Source organism: Borostomias antarcticus (assembly GCF_949987555.1).
Source record: "Borostomias antarcticus genome assembly, chromosome: 22".
Classification (NCBI taxonomy): domain Eukaryota; kingdom Metazoa; phylum Chordata; class Actinopteri; order Stomiiformes; family Stomiidae; genus Borostomias; species Borostomias antarcticus.
This window is the reverse complement of record NC_140255.1, coordinates 15,759,310-15,781,396: the sequence shown is the minus strand read 5'-3', so window position 1 is coordinate 15,781,396 and position 22,087 is coordinate 15,759,310. Positions and strand designations below refer to the sequence as shown.

Below are 22,087 nucleotides of genomic sequence, written 5' to 3'. Positions count from 1 at the left end.
GCAGCTGAGAACAAAGCTTTTCTTCAGTACAGACCGGCCATTATGGGGTTAATTGGACTGTTAGTGTGGTGGGACTGAGTCAGTTGGACTGTTAGTGTGGTAGGACTGAGTCAGTTGGACTGTTAGTGTGGTGGGACTGAGTCAGTTTGACTGTTGTGAGTGTGGTGGGAGAGAGAGGGAGAGAGAGGGAGGGAGAGGGAGGGAGACAGACGGAGGGAGAGAGAGATATAGAGAGGGAGAGCTGTGGCATGAAGCAGAAACGATTTCCCAGCCTGCTCACTTTCATAATCCGCAAACCCTATGATTCTCTACTGTGGCTGGCATTGGAAAGAGTGAGTGTGTCCACACGCGCGCACACACCCAACCACACACACACACACACACACACACACACACACACACACACACCAACACATGCCTGCCAGAGGCTGTAGTGTAGCAGTGGCCAGGGCGATGATGGCAAACGGAGAGGGGGAGGATGAGGGAGGTGGGGGGGGCATCGCCGGGGTTAAGTATATGCTTAGTTGGGCTGCACCTCTTAGTCTGCAATTGATGTGCATCCAGGATAGATTTGCTCAAATGGAGGGCATGGCTTTTCTTGCGTTAGTATAATGACGTTTCTGCAGAGGGGATGGATGGATGAGGCAGAGCCTGGACTTCAAACAGCTTCGGTTCTAGAAGAGAGTTCTTGCAGTGAGAACAGGTTCTGTTCTGGAGAAGAGTTCCTGCAGTGAGTGACTGGTCGCCTCACACCCCCTTACCTACCTTATTACTGCAGAGACCAGTTCAGTCCCAGCATTGAACTGCAGTTAATCTGTCTTTAGGATTACAGCAACAGATACACCCAGATAAGAAGGCAGATGAGGATGAAGGAGAGGAGGATGAAGGAGAGGAGGATGAAGGGATGAGGCTGAGGAGAGGATACTGTAGTTGGGCAGGGCGGCCATAGACGTTTTGGAAGAGATTACAGAGCACAGGGGATTATAACATTATCACTGATGAACTGGCAATCAAGCAGGTAATATTTCTTGTATTGGATAAGTAGTCATTAACATGTTTTGATTAAAGACACTTTATAATCTGGTCTAAAAATATTCAATTAATATCTTAATTTATGCTCTTTGAAAATGAAAGCGATTTAGAGGTCCACCTTCTCTTCTGCCTTCATCTCATGGAAATCCAGTGAAAACACAGTTATAATCCACACAAGAAATAGTTCACAGCACAAAGTGCCGCTGGGAAGTGTGACAGCCGCTGGTGATTTGGTCCCCCGTGTAGGGCAAGGTTGTTTTTCAGTTCTTTACAGATTATGGAAGTTTAGACTAAGCTTTCGAATTATGTCTTATACATTGAAAACATTGAAAATATCTGAAGAAGATATGCTTCTGGGAATGTTGGTACACCTGAACTCACTAAGCAGAGCAAAAAAGGGCTTCAAAGATTCAGAGCTGTTCACTCTTCTCACAGGACATGGACTTTGACTACAAAATATGACTATTTTGTGAATAGTCAGTTCGAGGTCTGCCTACAAGGGGACCAAAATACCAGCGGCTGCCACAAATCTCTGCCGAAAACACTCCAACAAGTTTTCCCATCACACACACACACACACACACACAACACACACACACTCTCCTACCATCTGGACAGCAGGGCTGTCTTTTCATAGAAAAGAACAGACAGCAGTACACATTAAAATGAAATCCAGACAAAAATTCTCATCATTTATTCTGACAGAACACTGACGCGTTTCGGCTAAGAACCTTCCTCAGAGCTACAGTATTAGTTTCTCCAATCTACTATTTTCAATTTGCGCTCAAGACTGACGGTGTGTGTTTGTGTGTGTGCCCGTAACATAGCTGTCTTATTTTCAACACGTGGTGTGAAAGGACTGTCATCGGAACTGTCACACCCAAAGGATTATGGGCGGTATGTGGAAGTTCATGGTGAGGTCAGTTTGAGTGTGTGCATGTGCGCGTGTGTGTGTGTGATCTATCTCAGAATATGTTCAACTTAGTGAACATACCAGTACCTGCAGTATCAGTGTTTTCAGCTGGCGCGTGTGGAGCGGGTCTCAGGCCCTGGCAGTCGAGGCTGGAGGGTTCATTAACGAGGACCAGGGGTCATTTCAACACCACTGGCATTCACGCTGGGGCAGCTTCCTCCGCTGATTATAATGATTATAATGATGGCTATCTGGCCCCCCTGTGGCTCTCCTGCCCAGTATAGCTTCCCACTCACACCGGAAATGACACCGGACTGAGGGAGACACACATGCATACATACACACACGTACACACACACACACACTCAAACTTGTTATTTTTGGGGTAATTTCATTTAATCATAGGGTTTGTGGCTGCATAGGAAAGCATTGCTGCTGCTCCCTGACCAGAATACAAACCAGTGCGAGTGACTCGGCACCGTTCCTTCCCACCAGGAAGTTGTTTGTCTCTGGCTCACACACCGGCGGACCACCAGGGAGGCAGCAGGATTTCTCTCCTCCGTCTCTCTTTTCAGGAGGATTGAACATGCAGTGACTGTTCACTGCAGCAGAGGTGAGAGGCAGACCGCCCCCTCTCTCCCTCCTCCTCTCTCTCTCTCTCTCTCCCTCCTCTCCCTCCCTCCCTCCCTCTCTCCCTCTCTCTCTCCCTCCCTCTCTCTCCCTCTCCCTCCCTCTCTCTCTCCCTCCCTCCCTCTCTCTCACTCTCTCCCTTCCTCTCTCTCTCACCCTCCATCTCTCACTCACTCACTCCCTCTCCCTCCCTTCCTCTCTGCCTCTCTCTCTTTCCCTCCCTCATCTCTCCCTCCCTCCTTCTCTCTTCCTCCCTCTCTCTCTCTCTCTGATTCAGTCCTGGGAAAACACTCTCTAGCCACTGCATACACAGCTAAAAAATAGATCAAACCCGCACGAAACCAAACACGATATCAGACATGCACGCACATGCCTTGACGGAGCTGTTCTGAAGAGAGAGGGAGAGAGGAGGAGAGAGGGGATTCGACGCTCAAAGAGAGCGCAGTCCTAAAATGGCTGTGATGTCACCAGAGCTCAGAAAGGCACCGTCTTGTCTTCTGCATGCTGAATACATCTACGCCAGCTGGGAAACGAGGAAGGAGAAGCTGCACTTCCACCCCCCTCCCCCGCCCATATAAGGATGTCGGTCATCAGGCATTGTCGGCGTCATGCACATTTCAGCTGTGACAATGTCCTTGGCTAGCCTGACACTGACTGAATTCTCATTTCGTTCCACTTCATTATTCTGTCTGAACAGGCTTCCATTGCAGCCGTTTTTCCTGAAGAGGCAGTCCTCAGCGATTTTGTTCATCCCTCCAACCAATCACAGAATTTGACATCGCATTCAAAGGACGCTGATTGGCCTGATTGGAATTCCAACTGCAAAATCACTTTGGACGAGAGCCTTTCCAGACCCCGTATTGGGGGGTAGCCAGGCTAGTCCTTGGCGTTTTGATCCGGTATTCAGTCCCATCATTAAGCCAGCATTGGAAGACCGTCATGTTCTAAAAACGCAGCGATATGATGTCGATTGATTCTCTCAGACGCCGTTTCCCCCTGCCGTCCCATATCCTCCCCTGTATCCTGGCACTTTGACTTTTCTCATTTTTGTTTACGGTGTCACCCGTCGCTTCTGTGTCGCGCGGGACGTCACTTCTAGCCGCTGTCAGCGGTCCTCTCTCTGTCGCCCATCAAGCGTGTCTGCGAAGACCGGCCCAAACCAGGACCTCCTCTGGTCTTAGCATGCCACGGGACGTTACGTCTCCCATAGGGAATCAATCTCCCAATTTGGCTCCAATTAATTCATCCCTTCGTCAGGGTGGAGGGGGGGGGGGCACATTTCCGAGCAGCACCCATATCCTTAAAACTTTTTTTTAAAGTCGAGTTACACACGGATCTGAGTTCCAGGAAACGATGATCCTTTTTGTAATGGAGTCAGACTGAGCATGTTAGCGCTGTGCTGGTGGATGAAGGACGGCTAGCATGCCTGCGCAGATGGAACACACCGGAAAAAGTAATTTCTCGCCAGGTAGGCTACAGACAAGAGAGACAAAGTGAGGAGGAGGACATTCTGAGGGGTCAGAAGGGCACGAACAGCTGTTTGTTTTTTTTCTCTCTGCCCACGGTTTGATATTCATCAGCGGACTATGCAGTATAATTTCTTCTTCATTTTTGTCTGTTAAATGACTGAGCTTCCTCCTCCGGGTGATAATAGCAGAGGAACGCCTCCGCTCCACTCTGCCAGCAGATGAAAACACACCAACTCCATAATTGCAGTTGAGGGGAGAAGGAAGGTGCAAAACAGTTGATGAAAAAGGGATTAGGAAAATGTTTTGATATGGACGAGGACAGAGGACACTTAAAGACAAAGATATAAGCACGCACTTGAATACTTTATTTGATTCCACAAATTACATTACAGCGGGGAATCAAATATACAGTAATAGGGCTAGACAATTCAAGAAACACACACACACACACACACAAACACACACACAATCCCCCCAGGTTCTTCAGTGGTCCTGGCGTTGTGTGAAGCCTGAAGGAAAGGGCTCTGACCTCCGTTGACCCCAGCGGGAGGAGGCTCCCCCCCAAGCTCAGCCACATCAGGATTCTGCCGGCGCTTGCACTGTGTAGAGGGAAACTGCAGCGAGAGCACTCTTTCAGCGGAGTCCCCTCCACCCCCATCACCATATAAAAAGTTTTCAGACTCCCTCCCACACTCATCCCCCTGCAGCAGATCTCCCATCTTCACGATGGGAGGTTCCAAAGTACATCCACTAATGTGTGGAACGTTTAATTTTAATCTTCTGATATCAAATAGCTACAGTACAATGTAAGATGAGATAAGATTAACTTTAATAAATGCTGTGTGGTATTGAAGAGAATAAGATACTCTTCCTCTGGATGAAGGAGAGAGAGAGCGAGGGGGGTAGAGAGAGAGGGAGGGAGAGAGAGAGAGGGAGAACCAGAGGAGGCAGGTGTGGTGGAGATGAAAGCCCCAGATGAGGTAGGTGGTCCTGGGCATGGCAGCCTCTGGCCCCCCTACTCCAGCAGGCCTGGGTAATTAGTGTGGCTAGAGACAGAGAAGGAGGGAGAGAGTGGGGGGTAGAGAGAGAGAGAGAGAAAGAAAGAGAGAGAGGTACATTAGAAAGAGAGAAGGGTAGAGAGGGGTAGAGAGAGCAGGAGAAGAGATGGAGGGAAGGAGAGGGAGACACGGTAAAGCAATCAGAGGTGTGGTGAGAGATGGGAAAGGTGAAGGCATGTTAGAGGAAGGAGGGGGAGAGAGGAAGGAAGAAAAAGAGAAAGAAAGAAAGAAAGAAGTGATGCAGACGAGGGTTATGTGATGTTTGTCTCATTATTAGGCTTCAGTCACACCCTCGTTCCATGAAAGCCGTGACGTTAACAAAGCTACATGGGACAGTGCTAGCATAGCTAGCCTACAGTACACGGGCTAAAGCTAGCATAGCTACTGTACAGTACACAGGGGCTAAAGCTAGCATAGCTAACAGAACACAGGTGCTAAAGTTAGCATAGTTACAGAACACGGGCTAAAGCTAGCATAGCTACAAAACACAGGGGGCCAATACCAAGTTTAACGTTTGTCACAGCTTACTGTATAATGGTTACTTTTATTCTAATGAGATAAATAGTGTAAACGGAATAAATCAAATAGGTACATCACAATGGGATAGAACAGATAAAATAGAAAGTATGGTAGAGATGAGAAATAAATAGAATAGATAAAAATAATAATAATGCACTCGGGCAGACCTACGCCCACGATGCATGTCGTCAGCATGTAGGCTACAGTTGTTGAATGTATAAGTGGAGTGGCCTTTTCTAGTTTAGAAACCAGACAAATTCCTCACATTTGGAGGTAGAGAGCAGGTTATCCTGTGTTTTTATGGCAGGATTTATTAAGCTATCAATCGTTGAAGAGTACTCTTGAATTATTTTGGTTGATATCAATTTTGAGAAGTGGTCTTTCCTTGCATTTCTTATTGCCTTATTAAAGGCAGAAAGATGTTCTTTGAGAATATCATGGTAAACCTGCAGCTTGGTCTTTCTCCATATACACTCAGATCTTCTGCAGGTTCTTTTTAGTTGGTTAATTTCCTCATTCCTCCATGGAGCTTAATGGTTGTCTGTAACCCTTTTCAATTTAATAGGTGCTACAGAATCCAAGCCTGCCCTTACTTTGGTGTTAAAGGTGGTTGCTAAGTCTTCAATATTATGCAAGGGCTCCACTTCTGGAGTTGCTAAACTGTTTGTGTTAATTATTTCTCTAAAACTATCAGCTACTGCAGAGTTAAGATAATGTTTGTTGACAATGCGTTCAGTACTACTTTTGACTTTATGAACCAATGCAGTGAAGAAGAAATGTTGGGAGAGAGCGAGGTCACTGATAGAGGAGACAGCCATAGTCAGGCCCTTTGTAATCACTAGATCAAGGGTGTGGCCGTGATGCCTTACCTTTGTGTGTGTGTGTGTAGACACAATTTGAGAAGAAGTACGGAATGAGAAGCTCTAAGCTCTTAGCAGTGTTTGTTGTTGACCAAGCAAGCGTTCTCCAGGTGTTTCTCTGTGGGATTCATTGTTAAACCATGGTTGGGAAATGGCTACAGCAGTCACGTTAATAGTGCCTGTCACAGACTCCCCAGCTCCCCTCTTCCCTTAATCTCAGCCTTATTCTCACCCAGCGACTGTTTTGAGGCTCACTTGGCACCGTACTGTCATAGACCCCCCCCACTACTACCACCCCCCTCTGAAGCCTCCCTCCAGGCCCCCCCGGCATTGAGAAACCACATCCCAGCGCTTTCCCCCCCCGAGGAGGAACTAGAGACGACAGCCGGGCCAGAGCCAGGTGACCTCCATTATAAAGTGTGTGTACACACAAGCGCTTTTGTTTTCAGATGGTTTTTACCCCTCCAGGCTCCTGTCCCATTACAGCCTGTCTGGCTGCTGTGGCGAGCTTATTGTCTCTTACTTTTTCTTCCATTTTGTTTTATTGATAGTGTGGTTTGTACATAATGTGATGTTTGTTTTGTCTTGTCTTATTTTTTGTACGGACGTCAGGGGGAATAGTTGTTACTGAGGCAACAACGAATGGGGATCCTAAATAAACAATAAACAGAGAGCTCAGACACCATCGACCTCCACAGCTAACTTGATGAACTAGGTCGGCCAACAATCGCAGGGGGGGCGCCAGGCCCCAGACAATTTGAGGCCTTAATATTAGCACGACAGAGAATCATGTTATTGACATGTCACACAGGAATTTTTACAAAATACATGATCATATCTGATGAAGGGTCAAAAAGTCTTGTATTTACAGCACGACAATTCCATATAAATTCAAGAAATTAATCGGAGACTATGAATCGTGTCAACATGAATATTACTGCTACACTTGCGAGGCGCTTCATTGTACCCTAACTTACACCTGATTGAATTTACTGTACAAACACAGACAGACTGGACTTCACAGTGATTTGGGGGGAGGGGGGGGGGGGGCGCAAATTCCATTAGGTGTAAGTTAGTGGGCTCTGGGGAAGGAAGGTTGGGAACCCCTGAACTAGATGAATATTTCACTACATTTACAATTGCACCTTCCTTATAACATGATTCTCCTTGACGGTTGTTGCGACGTCAAACTATTTAATTCAACATAACACACGTTACAGAGTGGTGTATGTCCTGAGTGGTGTACTGTATGTCCTGGGTGGTGTATGTCCTGAGTGGTGTATGTCCTGGGTGGTGTATGTCCTGGGTGGTGTATGTCCTGAGTGGTGTATGTCCTGGGTGGTGTATGTCCTGGGTGGTGTATGTCCTGAGTGGTGTATGTCCTGGGTGGTGTATGTCCTGGGTGGTGTATGTCCTGGGTGGTGTATGTCCTGGATGGTGTATGTCCTGGGTGGTGTATGTCCTGGGTGGTGTATGTGTAGAGTGATGGACAGGCGGTAGTGAAGGGGAGCCATGTAGAACACCTCTTCATGGGACGATTACTCACAGTGGGACCATCAGAGGTCGGGAAGGACCGGCCAGAGAGCCTATTAGGTGGCTCCAGCTGGCCACTGATACGACCACTTGATACGACACGCAGGCCAAAGCCATCAGTCTCTGTCCCACGGACACACACGCACGCACGCATACACGCGTACACACGCTGCTGCTAGCATCTGTGGTCTGGAATAATCAATCTCCATTTTGCCCCCCTCACCCCACATCTGCCTCTCTGTAATGATTATGTATGGCTGTCGGTCCCCATCGATCCGCTGCAGCTAATTCATTTTTCTTTTCAATGCTGTGTACACTAAAGATGTCAAGCGTGTCTGGGGGCCACCTGACATGTACAGCGCTGTAGATTGGAAGACACAGGCGGCTTTAAGTGGCGGGACGCGGTCCGGACGGGGACAGGCTACTGGGGAGCACCATGTGGGGACGACGGGAGTACTACCGTTATCCCAGATTTTCGCGAGCCCACGTTACTCTCTGTAGATGTCCGTTTGTGCCAGATCAGAAAACGATCTCGCCAATCGGCGTTGGTTCTGAGGAATTTGAAATACAAACGGCTACGCTGGGCGGGTTTAGGTGTGATGATGCGAGGAGCGGTTGAAGTTAGCGCGTGATGGTTCATCCAATCACCTACCAAGTATTTTTGAAAGTGCCTGCCCTTTTCCAAACAGTTACCAACGGAGAGTTCCCCAACCAATTATATATTATAGCAAAACCGGTCTCTACGGGGAGGTGTGTTTGTGTGTGAGTGTGTGTGTGTGTGTGTGCGCTTGTGTATTTTTGTCATGCGTGCGCATGCATGCAGACAGAATCTCTCTGAGGCTCCTGGTTGTTTACACTGCAGCCTGCTGGGGACTACAACTCCCTCTGTTTGCTCGCGCAAACCGTCCCAGCAGAAACACACACCGCACAGCTTCCTTCATACACCCTCCAGGCTGCGTGTGATGTGCTGAAGCTGGCGTTTAAGGCTGCATCCCCCGGACTCCGCGTCTCCAGACCCAGCGTCTCCCTGCAGAGACTGCGAGCACTGGCCTTGGGGCCCTCAGGCACTGTAATGGGCCTGCTCTCTCTCTATATCTCTCTCTCCTTTTCCCTTTCTCTCTCTCTCCCTCTCCCCCTTTCTCTCTCTCTTTCCTTCTCCCTCTCTCCTCCCCCCCCCCCTCTAGGCCAGACAACAGTCCCTACAGTACAAGCAAGGTCAACTTCACTAGTGCCTGCCTGTGGTATTAGCTGTAGACTTGTCAGGGGTGTGGAGGCCAGGGCTGGGGCTGAGGTCTCTCCTGGGGCTGAGGTCTCTCCTGGGGCTACGGTCTCCTCTAGCATAACTGGCCGGTCTGGTTTACAGCCAGTTCATTTAGCAGACGCTTTTATCCAAAGTTTTTCCAAAACTTACTATGTTTTTGGTGGCCTGGTACGGTCCGGCTCTTACCACTGGGCTACCTACCGTCCCAGGTTTGAGTCTGAGAGTCTCTATAGCAAGACAAACCGAAGGAGAGAGAGATAAAAACACAAAGCAACACACACGCAGACACGTGTGTGTGTGTGTGTGTGTGTGTGTGCGTGCGTCCTGTGCTAAAACTTAGATTCTGACCAGCAGACATCTGAGGGCGATGCTTTACGATCGATCCCCCTTGGGCCCTGCCTTGACAAAATCAGCTTTAGTGTCCGTAATTGTGCATTCTTTAATTGATCCAGCGCCGCTAAGAACAGACAACAATGCTTCCGCCTCTCTGAGCCTCAGATGCTAAGATGTACGCTGAGTATTGGTAAGCAGCTTAACTGGCCTGCTGGGAAGGAGAGAGAGAGAGAGGGACAGATAGGGGGAGAGGAGGGAGGGAGATATGGAGGGAGGGAGAGAGATATGGAGGGAGGGAGAGAGATAGAGAGGGAGGGAGGGAGGGAGGGAGGGAGAGAGAGAGAAAGGGGGAGGGGCGATTCAGATCAGTCCAGATAAAACGATACATAACCATATCCAGGAAGTCAGGGGGATAGGGCGGACCTGTTACAGTACATCTCCATTTTTGTTCCCATTGGTTGTTAGTAAGTGTCCTAATACTGTGTAGGAGAAGAGGCAGACCAGAGTATAGGTCCACTGCAGGCGTGTGTGTGTGCGTGTGTGTGCGTGCGCGCGCGCGTGCATGCGTGTGTCTGTCTCTTGATCAATATGAGCCGGGCTGGGGTTCCATCTCTCATCGCTAACCAAGCTAGCTAGTTAGCTAGCTACATCGTAAATTCGTCAAACTGAATAATTACCACACACACAACATAAAACTGCCGATGGCTAGTTCAATCATGATGTAACTAGATATCTGCTAAAAAAAAAAAAAATCCGACTGGCAGATTCAGCTACAATGTCCTTTAAGCTTTAAACGAACCTTTAAGCTTGGTTGCCAAATTACTGTCGCCTCAACGTCCACCATATTTGTTGATAAATTATTGACCAGAGACGTCGCAAGAGTTGTGGGAGTAAAGGGAGCAAAAGTGACCATCACTTGTTCACTTCGAAAACAACCGTTACGGAGGGCCCTTCGAAGGGAGTACTTTTGCGCACGTTTACAGTATGTGTGTAAAGTTCATCAAAGTCTTGAGTGTGTGCAGCTGTGTTCTTTACCCAAATTCCCCATTGTGCGTGTGCGTGTGCGTGCGTGCGTGCGTGTGTGACTGTTCTCCATTAAATGCTGTTGTTGCGGATCTGAGATGAGAGGCTGGTAGGAAGGCCCGGAAGGAAGACCTCCCCTTCCCATTTGAGACGCAGCAAGATGGTCTTGGCACTAGTGATACGCTGCTTTATGCTGTTATCTCATTTTTGTAGAAGGCCTCTACCATCAGTAACACAGCATGGAAGGGAACACGTTCCCCAGGTCCAGTCCTGTCCAGCCCAGGGCTCAGAGGACCGCTGGCCACTACTCACAGCGGGCCGGGAGGACATCAGTAAGAGATCAGGGGTCTCGTTTGGAATAGAATGGGTTTCGTGGCATTGGTCATACTTAGTAATTATAGAGTATTTATACGAGTAAGTCAGTACAGTAAGTAAAGTATCCCTCAGTCTGTAGTGGCGTAGCTGGAAAGCCTGACTGACTGACTGACTGACTGACTGACTGACTGGCTGGCTGACTGGCTGGCTGACTGACTGACTGGCTGGCTGACTGGCTGGCTGGCTGGTTGGCTGGCTGACTGGCTGACTGACTGGCTCGCTGACTGAGTGGCTGACTGGCTGGCTGGCTGATTGTTTGTGTCTGTGATCCTGCTGGGGATAGGTTGATCTATCTCTGTCTCTCCAGGTCTCTACCCTTCTGTTCTTTGCTCAAACTAGATCTTTTGTTCCTTTTTTTCTTTACAATGCATATTCAGAAGAGGCAGCATGTAGGTATCTTATAATGACACGCGTCTCCCTGGCTGCATGCGTCACCTTTTACTTTACGCTTTACTTTGTCTCTTTTTCTTTTTCTCCGGTTTTCTCTTGGTTTTATTTTATTTTTATTTAGTTTTAATTTAATTCAGAAAATTAAATTAAATTTCATAACTTATTTAATTTTTCTGTCATGTTTAAGTACAAGTATGTATTTTTTCAGTAAAAGTATGTCTATTTTTCAGTAAAAGTGTCTTTTACTATTGAATTGTGTATTTATTTATTTATTTAATTTTCTCATGCAGTGTTGGTGTGTTTCATTGAATTACAGTAATAATATGAGCTAACGGTACCATGGATATAATACAATAAATCTACATTTTGATTACAATGATCTATTTTGAATACCTTGCTTTATTTTAGTTTTTAATATTATTTGCAAATAAAGCTGGCTTGAGTTTAGATCTTGTTCAAGTCATGATGTTCTTTCATTGTCTGTTTGGCTCTGTCTACTTATTACTGTGTATTCTGTTGATTGTTTTGAGTTTGGTCTGCATCATGTCCACCCCTCCTCCTGTGTCCTCTCCCTCGTGTCCATCCACCTGTCTGTCCTGTGTTCGGTGTTGCTGCATGGTCTTCTGTTTGCACGTTGATGTTGCCCTCAGAGGCCATGGGAGGATTTGATATCAGTTCTCTCTCTCTCTCTCTCTCTCTCTCTCTCTCTCTCTCTCTCTCTCTCTCTCTCTCTCTCTCTCTCTCTCTCTCTCTCTCTCTCTTCCCCCCCCCCACAGGGGACGTGCTGTTCCAGATGGCCGAGGTCCACAGACAGATACAGATGCAGCTTGAAGATATGGTGAGCACAGGAGGAGGAGGAATAGAAGGTGGAGGAGGAGGAAGAGAATGGGTGGAAGAGGAGGAGAAGGAGAAGCCCCCCCCCCCAACACACACACTCAAACTGACAGCATTAAAACAAACATAGGAGAGGAATGAATAGGCTGAACGCCTTTGCTAAAGGTCTTTTATGTACAGTATTAAAGGAAGGGTTCTTGTTTTTGTAATCTACAAAAACAAGAACCTTGCTGTAATTGTTTTTGTAATCTTGGGATGGAGCTGTTGTGGATTTCTTCAATCATCGGAGGGCCTCACAGCATGTGCTCATTGAGACTCATACCAGACAACCACCCATAATCCTTTGAGTGTGACAGTTTGCAAACATGACAAGTTGTTTTTGTTGATATTAAGCCAGCTATGTTAATGACAACAATCAACTGGTTTGGCCTTTGTGAAGAAGCTTACAGTGCCCTGTCTGTGGTGAGAGAACGCATCTAGTTTAATGTGTTGTGTGCGTGTGAGCGTGCGCATGCGTTTCATGTTCAACTCTCTGTGACCTCCGTCTCCTAGCTGAAGTCTTTCCACAATGAGCTGCTGACGGAGCTGGAGAAGAAGGTGGAGCTGGACGCGCGCTACCTGAACGTAAGTGTCCTTTCCCCAATGGTCCACCTTCACATCTTCCATCCCCAAAGACAAGAACAAGCCCAAAGCTGTGAGCTGGGCCAGCTAAGCCTTAAAGCAGCAACAAGGAGTTTTTTTGACTGGTTATAAAATAGTCTACATTAGTGAATGCGGCCATCAACAAGAAGATTGGCTGTTTCTATTATTCTTAGAATCCAGTCAGCTGGTCAGGTCGACCAGTAAGGACAAAACTATTTATTTACCTCGTCGCTAGTCATCCTGACAAGTACTTTAACGTTGTTCTTTTTGCTGGCTTCCACAACGAATGCTGGCAGCTCACGCTAGGCAAGAGATCTTTACAACAGGAAGTGGTGGCGCTCATGGGAAATGCAGTCGTCTTTCCGGAAAAACACTACCGCTTTTGTCCACAGGTGCCGCTAAAATCAACACAAGCTGAAAACTCGTTTGCTGCTTTAAGCCTTAACTTGCTTTTGGTTCCCGCTCAGCAAGCCGGCTAGCTATTCCTCAGAAAGACAGGTTTGTTTGGGCTTATGTAATTGTGTGCCGGCACCCCTACTGTATGTGCAGCGTGTGTGTTCTGAAGAGAGGGACACATTTAGAGAGTCTTGACAGACTGCATTTAACCCCACTTCCCTCTAGCCAGGCCTCCCAGAGGAGGAGCATTGCTGGGATATGATCCACTTTCTCTTAAAGCCATCATTGGGAGATGGAATGCATGCTGCTCTCTCTCACTCACTCTTCTTCATGCCCGGGTGTAATCATAGCCACTGCAATGAAGTTACATCAAATACTCGCCTGTCTAGACTAATTTTATGATTTTTTTTAAAGGATTAAATACATTTCTAGAGATTTTGGATGTTTTGAATTTGTTCCAAAGAGTACCGTCCCGGAAATTAAAGGTATTATCTGATCGGTCATAAAAGATAATTGGAACTGTCTGCACAGCGGAACGCTCTGTTCTTTCAGCTCTGAGAACTCATTTAAACACACATTTCCTTTTCTCCATCACACGGAAAATGAAGGGATTTATTTAACACATGTCACGGAGTGCTTGGCAGGTGTCAATGAGTGAGAGACAAAAGCGGGTGGACTTTGACTTTGGAAGGAGCAGCGTGTCAGAGGCCTGAGCTGAGGGAGGGAGGGAGGGAGGGAGTGATGGAGGGGGGAGGGGGTGATTGCATCATCCCTGGGCCCTCCTGTCGTCCGACTCCGCCCGCCAGACTGCAGGTGGCCCAGGAGGTTGGGGAAGTTTTAAAACGGTGCGGTGTCAGAAGGGTTACAGTACTGTATGGCACAATTTTAGTCCCGGTTGCTGTGAGCTGCTGACTGAACAGTGACCCCTACAGGCGGCGCTGAAGAAGTACCAGATGGAGCACAAGAGCAAAGGGGAGAGTCTGGAGAAGTGCCAGGCCGAGCTTAAGAAGCTCCGCAGGAAGAGCCAGGGCAGCAAGAACCCCTCCAAGTACGGAGACAAGGAGATGCAGGTGAGTGGGCAGTTAATGGAGACGTGAGATGTGCGCTCGTGTGTGTTTGTGTGTAATGTAGACATGAGGTGTGTTCTCGTATATCTGTGTGTGTGCGTGCGCGCGGGTGAGTATGTGTGCGCGCGTGTGCGTGCACGCACATGTGTGTGTATGTGTGCGTGTGTAATGTAACGGAGGGCTCCAGGTTTGCATGGTTCCATGGTGACCTTGACTGGGTGGCTTGCCTGTGGAGGTCACAGCTGGCGGGGTCAAAAGGTCGGCGGCAAAATACAATCCCATTGGCTACAGCCCAGCAGGGGGATAGCCGGCCTATCAAATCCAAGAGTGGGTTTGCATGCTCTGTGTTTATTTGGATCAATTATGGTCTGTCAGTCATTTCATCTTAAAGCCAGAAGGCAGCCGTCTTCTAGCTGGCAGCTTTGATTCAGCCGGAGAGAGAAACTCATCTCTTCACTTGAAAGGATTTGTGGTTCAAAGTGGGATTTGTGGTCTGTGATCACGGCTGGAGCTGATGTGCTGAGCTGAGCAGGGTAGGGACCCCCCCAAAGCGCCCCCATCCCCCATCCCCCCTCCTCTGGACCCCCAGACTCAGCAACGGCAAGGACACACGCACACGCACACACAGTGCCAGAGATAAACATGTCTCCCTGAGTTTCTTCCTCAAATACTCAGACTTCACAGTCAAGGACTCACAAGGACAGGAACAGGTGGGTTTTTGAGGTAGAACAGAATTTCTAGCCACTTGAATCATTTTGGCACCATGCAGTTCTTCCTTTAAAATGGCACCAGTCCAAACCGTCTATACTACTCTGTAGTCACTGTCGGTGTTTGAGTTGGGTAACGACGTGGGGCTTCCCTCGTCCACAGATAGGTGCTGTGGTGGGGTGTGTAGCTGCGTGCCCCCCCCCCCACACACACACACACCTCTCCTGCGGTGGGGGACCAGGCTTACACAACACGGGGCAAACGCAGAGGCTGCTGGGATACCGTAACATAGCATCCTACTCCTCCTCATTTCTAAACAATGGGAAGGCCTGCTCTGTGATGTGTCACCTCTTCAATACATACATACATACATACATACATACAGGCTGTATAGATATTTCTAGTTATATTTCTAGTTATACACATACATACATACATACATACATACATACATACATACATACATACATACATACATACATACATACATACATACATACATTAATGCACACCTCCACAATGGATGGTGGGAGGGAGGGATGGAGAGATGAAGGAATGGTGGAGGGAGGGATGGAGAGATGAAGGGATGGTGGAGGGAGGGATGGAGAGAAGGAGTCTCCTAGGAACAGCTGGAGAGTACGTATTGTGTAATTGTTAGTCTTGCCGCAGAGAGAAGCTGAGCATGAAAGGGGCTTGTTGGCTCGTTTCGTAAATCGATAAGTGGAGCTGTAAGCCGCGGGGTCGCCCCTCCAGACCACGACGCTCCCCTGGGTCTCTAATGGCTCTGAATGGGGGGGGCGAGAGGAGGTCCCCCCTGCTGGAGGCTACATACGCAACGTAGTTCTGTGCTGTAGAAGTTAGCTCCAATTTGCATGGGGTACATGCGCATGTGTGTGTGTGTGTGTGTGTGTGTGTGTTTACAGCATCTTAGCAGCTATTATTAGATCCAGGAAGTGCGTTGTGCCTGGCGTGCTAGCAGGCTCCCTGCTGTGACATTGTATGTGCACTAATGTGGACGAGAGGCTGGCTGGGACAAGTTTGTTTGTTACCCGTGTTATCACTTTCTGCGTGTGTGTGTGTGTGTGTGACAGGCGTTGAAGTCTGAAAGCTCCCTCCTCGCTAGTCCACCCTGCTTCCACTCTATCCTTTAATAATGTCCAATAACAGCTCACTGATTGCCTTGGGGAGGGGGGGGTCATAATGCAATCTCCCTCATCTCCCTGGTGCTCCTGGGCTGGGAATGTTGCTGGTCAACCTAGGAAATAGTCATGGCCCGGACCAGGTAGCTGTTACATCACCACTGGTATATCGAGTCAAAACTGAGCTGGGTAAAGCTGTTTTTTTTGTGAGTTTTCTCAAATCATCTTCAAATTGGATGCCGTCTCATTGGGCAAATTCAAAATGTCGATAAATGAAATGGGTGGAGGGCTCGTTACGTGTCTGTGCCCAGGGGCCCATCATTTCATAATCCGTCTATGTCTGTCTGTCTTGTCTGTCTGTCTTGTCTGTCTGTCTGTCTGTCTGTGTCTAATCTGTGTCTAATCTGTGTCTAATCTATCTAATTTAGTGGAATGACGTCAGTGTGGATGTTAGTACATCTGCTCTGACGCTAGTACCAACATCAGAACGTGTGTGGGTGGAGGATAGAGAGAGAGAGAGACAGCGTCAGAGACGGAGAGAGGGGTGGTGGATAGAGAGAGAGAGAGAGAGGGGGTGGAGGATAGAGGGAGAGAGAGAGAGAGGGGGTGGAGGATAGAGGGAGAGAGAGAGAGGGGTGGAGGATAGAGGGAGAGAGAGAGAGGGGGTGGGGGATAGAGGGAGAGAGAGAGAGGGGGTCGAGGATAGAGGGAGAGAGAGAGAGGGGGTGGAGGATAGAGGGAGAGAGAGAGGGGTGGAGGATAGAGGGAGAGAGAGAGAGGGGTGGAGGATAGAGGGAGAGAGAGAGAGAGGGGTGGAGGATAGAGGGAGAGAGAGAGAGGGGTGGTGGAGGATAGAGGGGTGGTGGATAGAGGGAGAGAGAGAGAAGGGGGGTGGAGGATAGAGGGAGAGAGAGAGAGGGGGTGGAGGATAGAGGGAGAGAGAGAGAGAGGGGGTGGAGGATGGAGGGAGAGAGAGAGAGGGGTGGTGGATAGAGGGGGAGAGAGAGAGAGAGGGGGTGGAGGATGGAGGGAGAGAGAGAGAGAGAGACGGGTGGTGGATAGAGGGAGAGAGAGAGAGAGGGGTTGAGGATAGAGGGAGAGAGAGAGAGAGGGGGGGTGGAGGATAGAGGGAGAGAGAGAGAGAGGGGTGGAGGATAGAGGGAGAGAGAGAGAGAGGGGTGGTGGATAGAGGGAGAGAGAGAGAGAGGGGTGGTGGAGGAGAGAGAGAGAGGGGTGGTGGATAGAGGGAGAGAGAGAGAGGGGTGGTGGAGGATAGAGGGAGAGAGAGAGAGGGGGTGGAGGATAGAGGGAGAGAGAGAGAGAGAGGAGGTGGAGGATAGAGGGAGAGAGAGAGAGAGGGGTGGTGGATAGAGGGAGAGAGAGAGAGAGAGAGGGGTGGTGGATAGAGGGAGAGAGAGAGAGGGGTGGTGGATAGAGGGAGAGAGAGAGAGGGGTGGTGGATAGAGGGAGAGAGAGAGAGGGGTGGTGGATAGAGGGAGAGAGAGAGAGAGGGGTGGTGGATAGAGGGAGAGGGGGGGTGGATAGAGGGAGAGAGAGAGAGGGTGGAGGATAGAGGGAGAGAGAGAGAGAGGGGTGGTGGATAGAGGGAGAGGGGGGGTGGATAGAGGGAGAGAGAGAGAGAGGGGTGGTGGATAGAGGGAGAGAGAGAGAGAGGGGTGGTGGATAGAGGGAGAGAGAGAGAGAGAGACAGAGAGAGAGAGGGGTGGTGGATAGAGGGAGACGGGGACATCTGTGAGAATGAATTGTCAGAGTGCTCCACATCGATCTGGTGAACATACTAGAGAGAATATTCTGGTCCCTACAGTGGAGGAGAAAAGAGGAGGGAGAGGAGGAGGAGGACAGAGAGGAGAGGAGAAAAGAGGAGGGATAGGAGAGGACCCTGAATAATTGAAGTGGAAGAACAGATTTCTCTCTCTCTCTTTCTCTCTCTCTATCTCTCTCTGAGTGACCCAATTTTTGGGGGTTTAGAACATTTTTCAGAGATGTCTATCTTAGGGAGGAACATGATGTTCCCCCAGCAGTCTTGACAGCAGATCAACCCAAGTCCTTCTCAGCTTGACAAAAAACAGTGGAATCGGGTCTCATTCAACTTTTTGTTTGAATCATGGCAATCGTGGTATTCCTAAGGGCATAAACCACTCGATCAAACCTCTCTAAAAGAAGTGCACTCTTAAGCAGTACCTCTCCATTTTGAGAAAACATATTTCCGCATCTTCGATTGTTCTTTCTAGGGTAGAACAAAGGGTTGCTTTCGGTCACTCAAACATGGTCAGTTGTTTTGCTCAGTCCCCCCGCCCCCCCCAAGGTATTACCGCCCCTTCCCTCCCTCCCTCACACACACACACACACACACACACACACACACACACACACACACACACACACACACACACACACACACACACACCATCCTGTTTACTGCCAATTCAGCTTCCTGTCAGCACAAACCAGGGGTCCCACGTTCCCCCAACAATCCCCCCCCCCACTCCCGGGGCTGTTGGCGTAGGCTAGGGCTAAAGTCTGAAGCACAAGGCGCCACGCGTCAACCTGCCTTAGAGGTCATCAAGGAGGGATTGTGTGTGTGTGTGAGGGGGGGTTATATCGCATGGCAGGCCTTACATCGTTTGAACAGTGGCTGGATGAAACATGAAAATGATGTGGAATGAAGTGTGTGAAAAGATACTACGCAAGAGCAGACGGGTTAGACGGCTCAGGGCTACAGCCCCCCCCCTGGCATGGCGAGCCTCCTGTTTACACATGACGATGAGCCTGACAGTCTCTGCAATTAGCAACAGAGCATGCCTATTCCCTCAGTAAACACAGAGGTGCACACACTGTGTGTACACACATTATATAAGCACACACACACACTCCCTGAGGCACTGTCTGTCTCCATGCCTCCATGAACTGCGGTCTGGGGTGCACTCAGCCGGGATGTGTGGAGAGGTGTGTCGTCTCGAGAGCCCTGAGTTGCGCCGGTGGCCTCGAAGTTAGCGCTCCACCCCAAGTTCTCCCTTCTTCTTTTTTTTTTTTTTTACCTCACACGCCTCTCTTGGTTGTTTACGCTAGGCAAATACGTTCTGTAAACGTGTGCGCATACAGCAAACACGACAGTTGTTCTACCGCGCGTCTGTCATCCTGACTGAGGGCTTATTTCCCTCACACACCTCTGTTCCATAGCGTGGCCATACTTGTATCTCCCCTCCCAGAGAACCCTGGACACTGCATTACCCAGAACCCACTGGGCTTCCCCCCCACTGCTTTTCTCTCCTTGGTCTTTTTTCTCTTTCTTTCTGTGCTTCCCTGGGGCCTCATTTATCATCGTAGTTTACACACAAAATGGAGAAAAAATTGTGTAAAAATTTACAGTTTTACACCATTTTGGGGATTTATCAAAGGAATAGTGTGTAAAGTACACACATCAAAAAGTGTGTAAATTACACGTCCTTCAGACATAGTATACCATGTTTTACATGTTTTTTGATGACGGGGAGTTGGCGACACAGTTGGTGAGCCAGTGAATTGCAATGTGTGAGGGAGAGAGGGAAAAAATGAAAAAGGTTTCACCCTGCTTGCCCGGGCTGCATGTTTAGTCTTGTTGGTGATCTTCAAGCCATGTGATGTAGTCAGGATTACATATTCGGTTGGTATAATGTTCATCATACTGTGTTTGGTTTATTGTTCTCTACAGGTTCTTCTATTGTTCCTAAATAAATCATCCAAAAACAGTTTGCTGAGAGGTGATGTTGACGTACGCAGATCCAGGGCGCCTGGGTAGCTGTTGGGAAGCGTGCGAGACACCTCCATAGTAACACGTTAGCTCCTCCAAGCGGCACAGACAGATGGTTGTCACGGGGAACACGGTGGGACGCACGCCGGGAGGTGACAGATGAGCGAAGCCTGACACCATGAACGGAGAGAAAATGAACGTGCTGCAGACATGTTGGGGGCGGGGGGGGGGGGGGGGGGTATCTTCTATCTATCTGATATGTAAGAAGGGGTCTGCCAAGTAAATGGGATTCTGAACCACCTCCGAAGCCAGTGGAGAGAGGCCAGAACAGGGATACCTTTCTCACAGCGATGACTGGGTTGGTGAATGGCCTAATGCAGGTGCGTGGGAGCCTGTATCCATTATCCAGGGATGGAGAGGCCTCTCTGGGTAAGAGGCAGCTGGTGGAGAGGGGTTATATTTAGATGCAGGGGGAGGCTGAGCGCAGGTGCTCGGATGCCAGCTCTGTGCCGGTCAGCAGGGTCACAGTGGAGTGGTCTGCTCGGAGATTCTAGAGCCCAGCAGCCGGTTGTTGCACCAGCTGATCTCCTCTTCCGTCTTAAAGTCCACACTAAACACTACGTTCAAACTAGTTAGTTTGATACTAAAGTTGTGTCGATGTTTGGTTGCACCACTGAGACGTAGCCTAAGTTTCATCTTAATCACACTGGCATAAAGGCCACACTAACCAAAACATTGTCGCAGAAAATTAAGTTTTCGCCGTTTGTGGCCAATCACGGCCATCCGGCTACACCGTTAACATTGCAGTCGCTCGCTTGTCTTAAGCAGGCAGAAAGACAATAACGTTTGATATTCCCTTTTCCCCTTTTGTCCCCTGTGTAGCCATTAATAATAGACCGGGCTATTCACCAAATTATTAAAATACTATGGTTTATTATATTGATTATCTGTGGCGAGTAGACGAAAGCCTACGCGTCCTCTTTGCATTATAATTAACCACAATAACGATGTGATCCTCTCAGAAAATAAAGTAGCCTAGGCTAGCCTACTGATCGATCGCTGTGTATTGTCATTTTTGTAGGCTACAACCTGCCGTGTGTAACCAGGCCAGGTCCAGCCTGGCTTATGTGCGTGGCTGGCTTGTTTCTGTTCAGGACTGGTAGGATAGAAGCTAGTCATGCCACTGAAATAGCTGTGAATTGAAATGACATGAAATAATGTCTGATAAATTGTCACCTGGATACATCAGTTCCAATGCTAATCCAGCACAATAAGAGCGGGCTAGCCAGTTGGCTCATGAGCTCACAATAACTGATGATAACTGAAATTGTGAACAAATGCTATATTAAGTGCGCTGACTTAGCGCACTAATACAGCTGTTGATATTGTTATTGGCTGTTTTCGTGCTTCTCTCAGATCTGGGTTCAGATTCCCCCGCTATAACCCCAGCCTGGAATATGAGGCCTGGGGTGGAATATCTGACCCCACATCAGTGGTTATCTTTCACCGTCAACTTCTACTACATGTTGCTACTCCTGGTTTCATGTCCATTTTCCTTTCCACTCCTCTCCTCCCTCCTTCATCTTCCCCCTCCTCCTCCCCTCCTCCCTCTCTCCAGTACGTGGAGGCCATCAGCGGCAAGCAGAGTGACCTGGACAGCTACATCGCTGAGGGCTACAAGACAGCGCTGTCGGAGGAGAGGAGGAGGTATTGCTTCCTGGTGGACCGCCAGTGCGCCGTAGCCAAGAGCAGCAGCGCCTACCACGGCAAGGTAAACCAGGCCACTTACTGGACCCGTCTGTCCGCATGTCCGTCCGTCACGCCCCGTCAGCGTGTTAGGCGGGCTGTCCGGGCCGTCGGACCCTGGCCGCTCTAGCGCACCACTTCTCTCTGGGTCTCTGCTGTGTTCAGTCCTCCAACAGGCCCCAGTGGAGAGAGAGAGGGAGGCGAGGAGAGAGGGAAAGAGGAGGAGGAGAGTGGCCCACTTCCATAAGAACACTTAGGACAGATGTTGATAATCACCAGGAGGGAGTGTAGGCGCGCGTGTGTGTGTGAGAGAGAGAGAGAGAGTGCGTGCGCCCGGGTGTGTGGGCAGACTGTAGACAATCCTGATGTGCTGACACTGAGGGGAGAGAGAGGGGGGGGGGTTTCTAA

General features: G+C 48.9%; 1 protein-coding gene across 1 annotated transcript in view; it reads left to right on the top strand.

Moving 5' to 3' along the window:
• The window catches only part of baiap2b (BAR/IMD domain containing adaptor protein 2b), a gene marked incomplete at both ends in the record, with an annotated part of 53,331 nt that overhangs the window by 21,405 nt on the left and 9,839 nt on the right, over positions 1 to 22,087 (top strand). The window contains 4 exons of the mRNA XM_084455819.1: positions 12,173 to 12,234; positions 12,783 to 12,854; positions 14,201 to 14,338; positions 21,552 to 21,704. Of these exons, the coding sequence (XP_084311945.1) occupies positions 12,173 to 12,234; positions 12,783 to 12,854; positions 14,201 to 14,338; positions 21,552 to 21,704 (425 nt within the window). The remainder of the gene's footprint in view (positions 1 to 12,172; positions 12,235 to 12,782; positions 12,855 to 14,200; positions 14,339 to 21,551; positions 21,705 to 22,087) is intronic.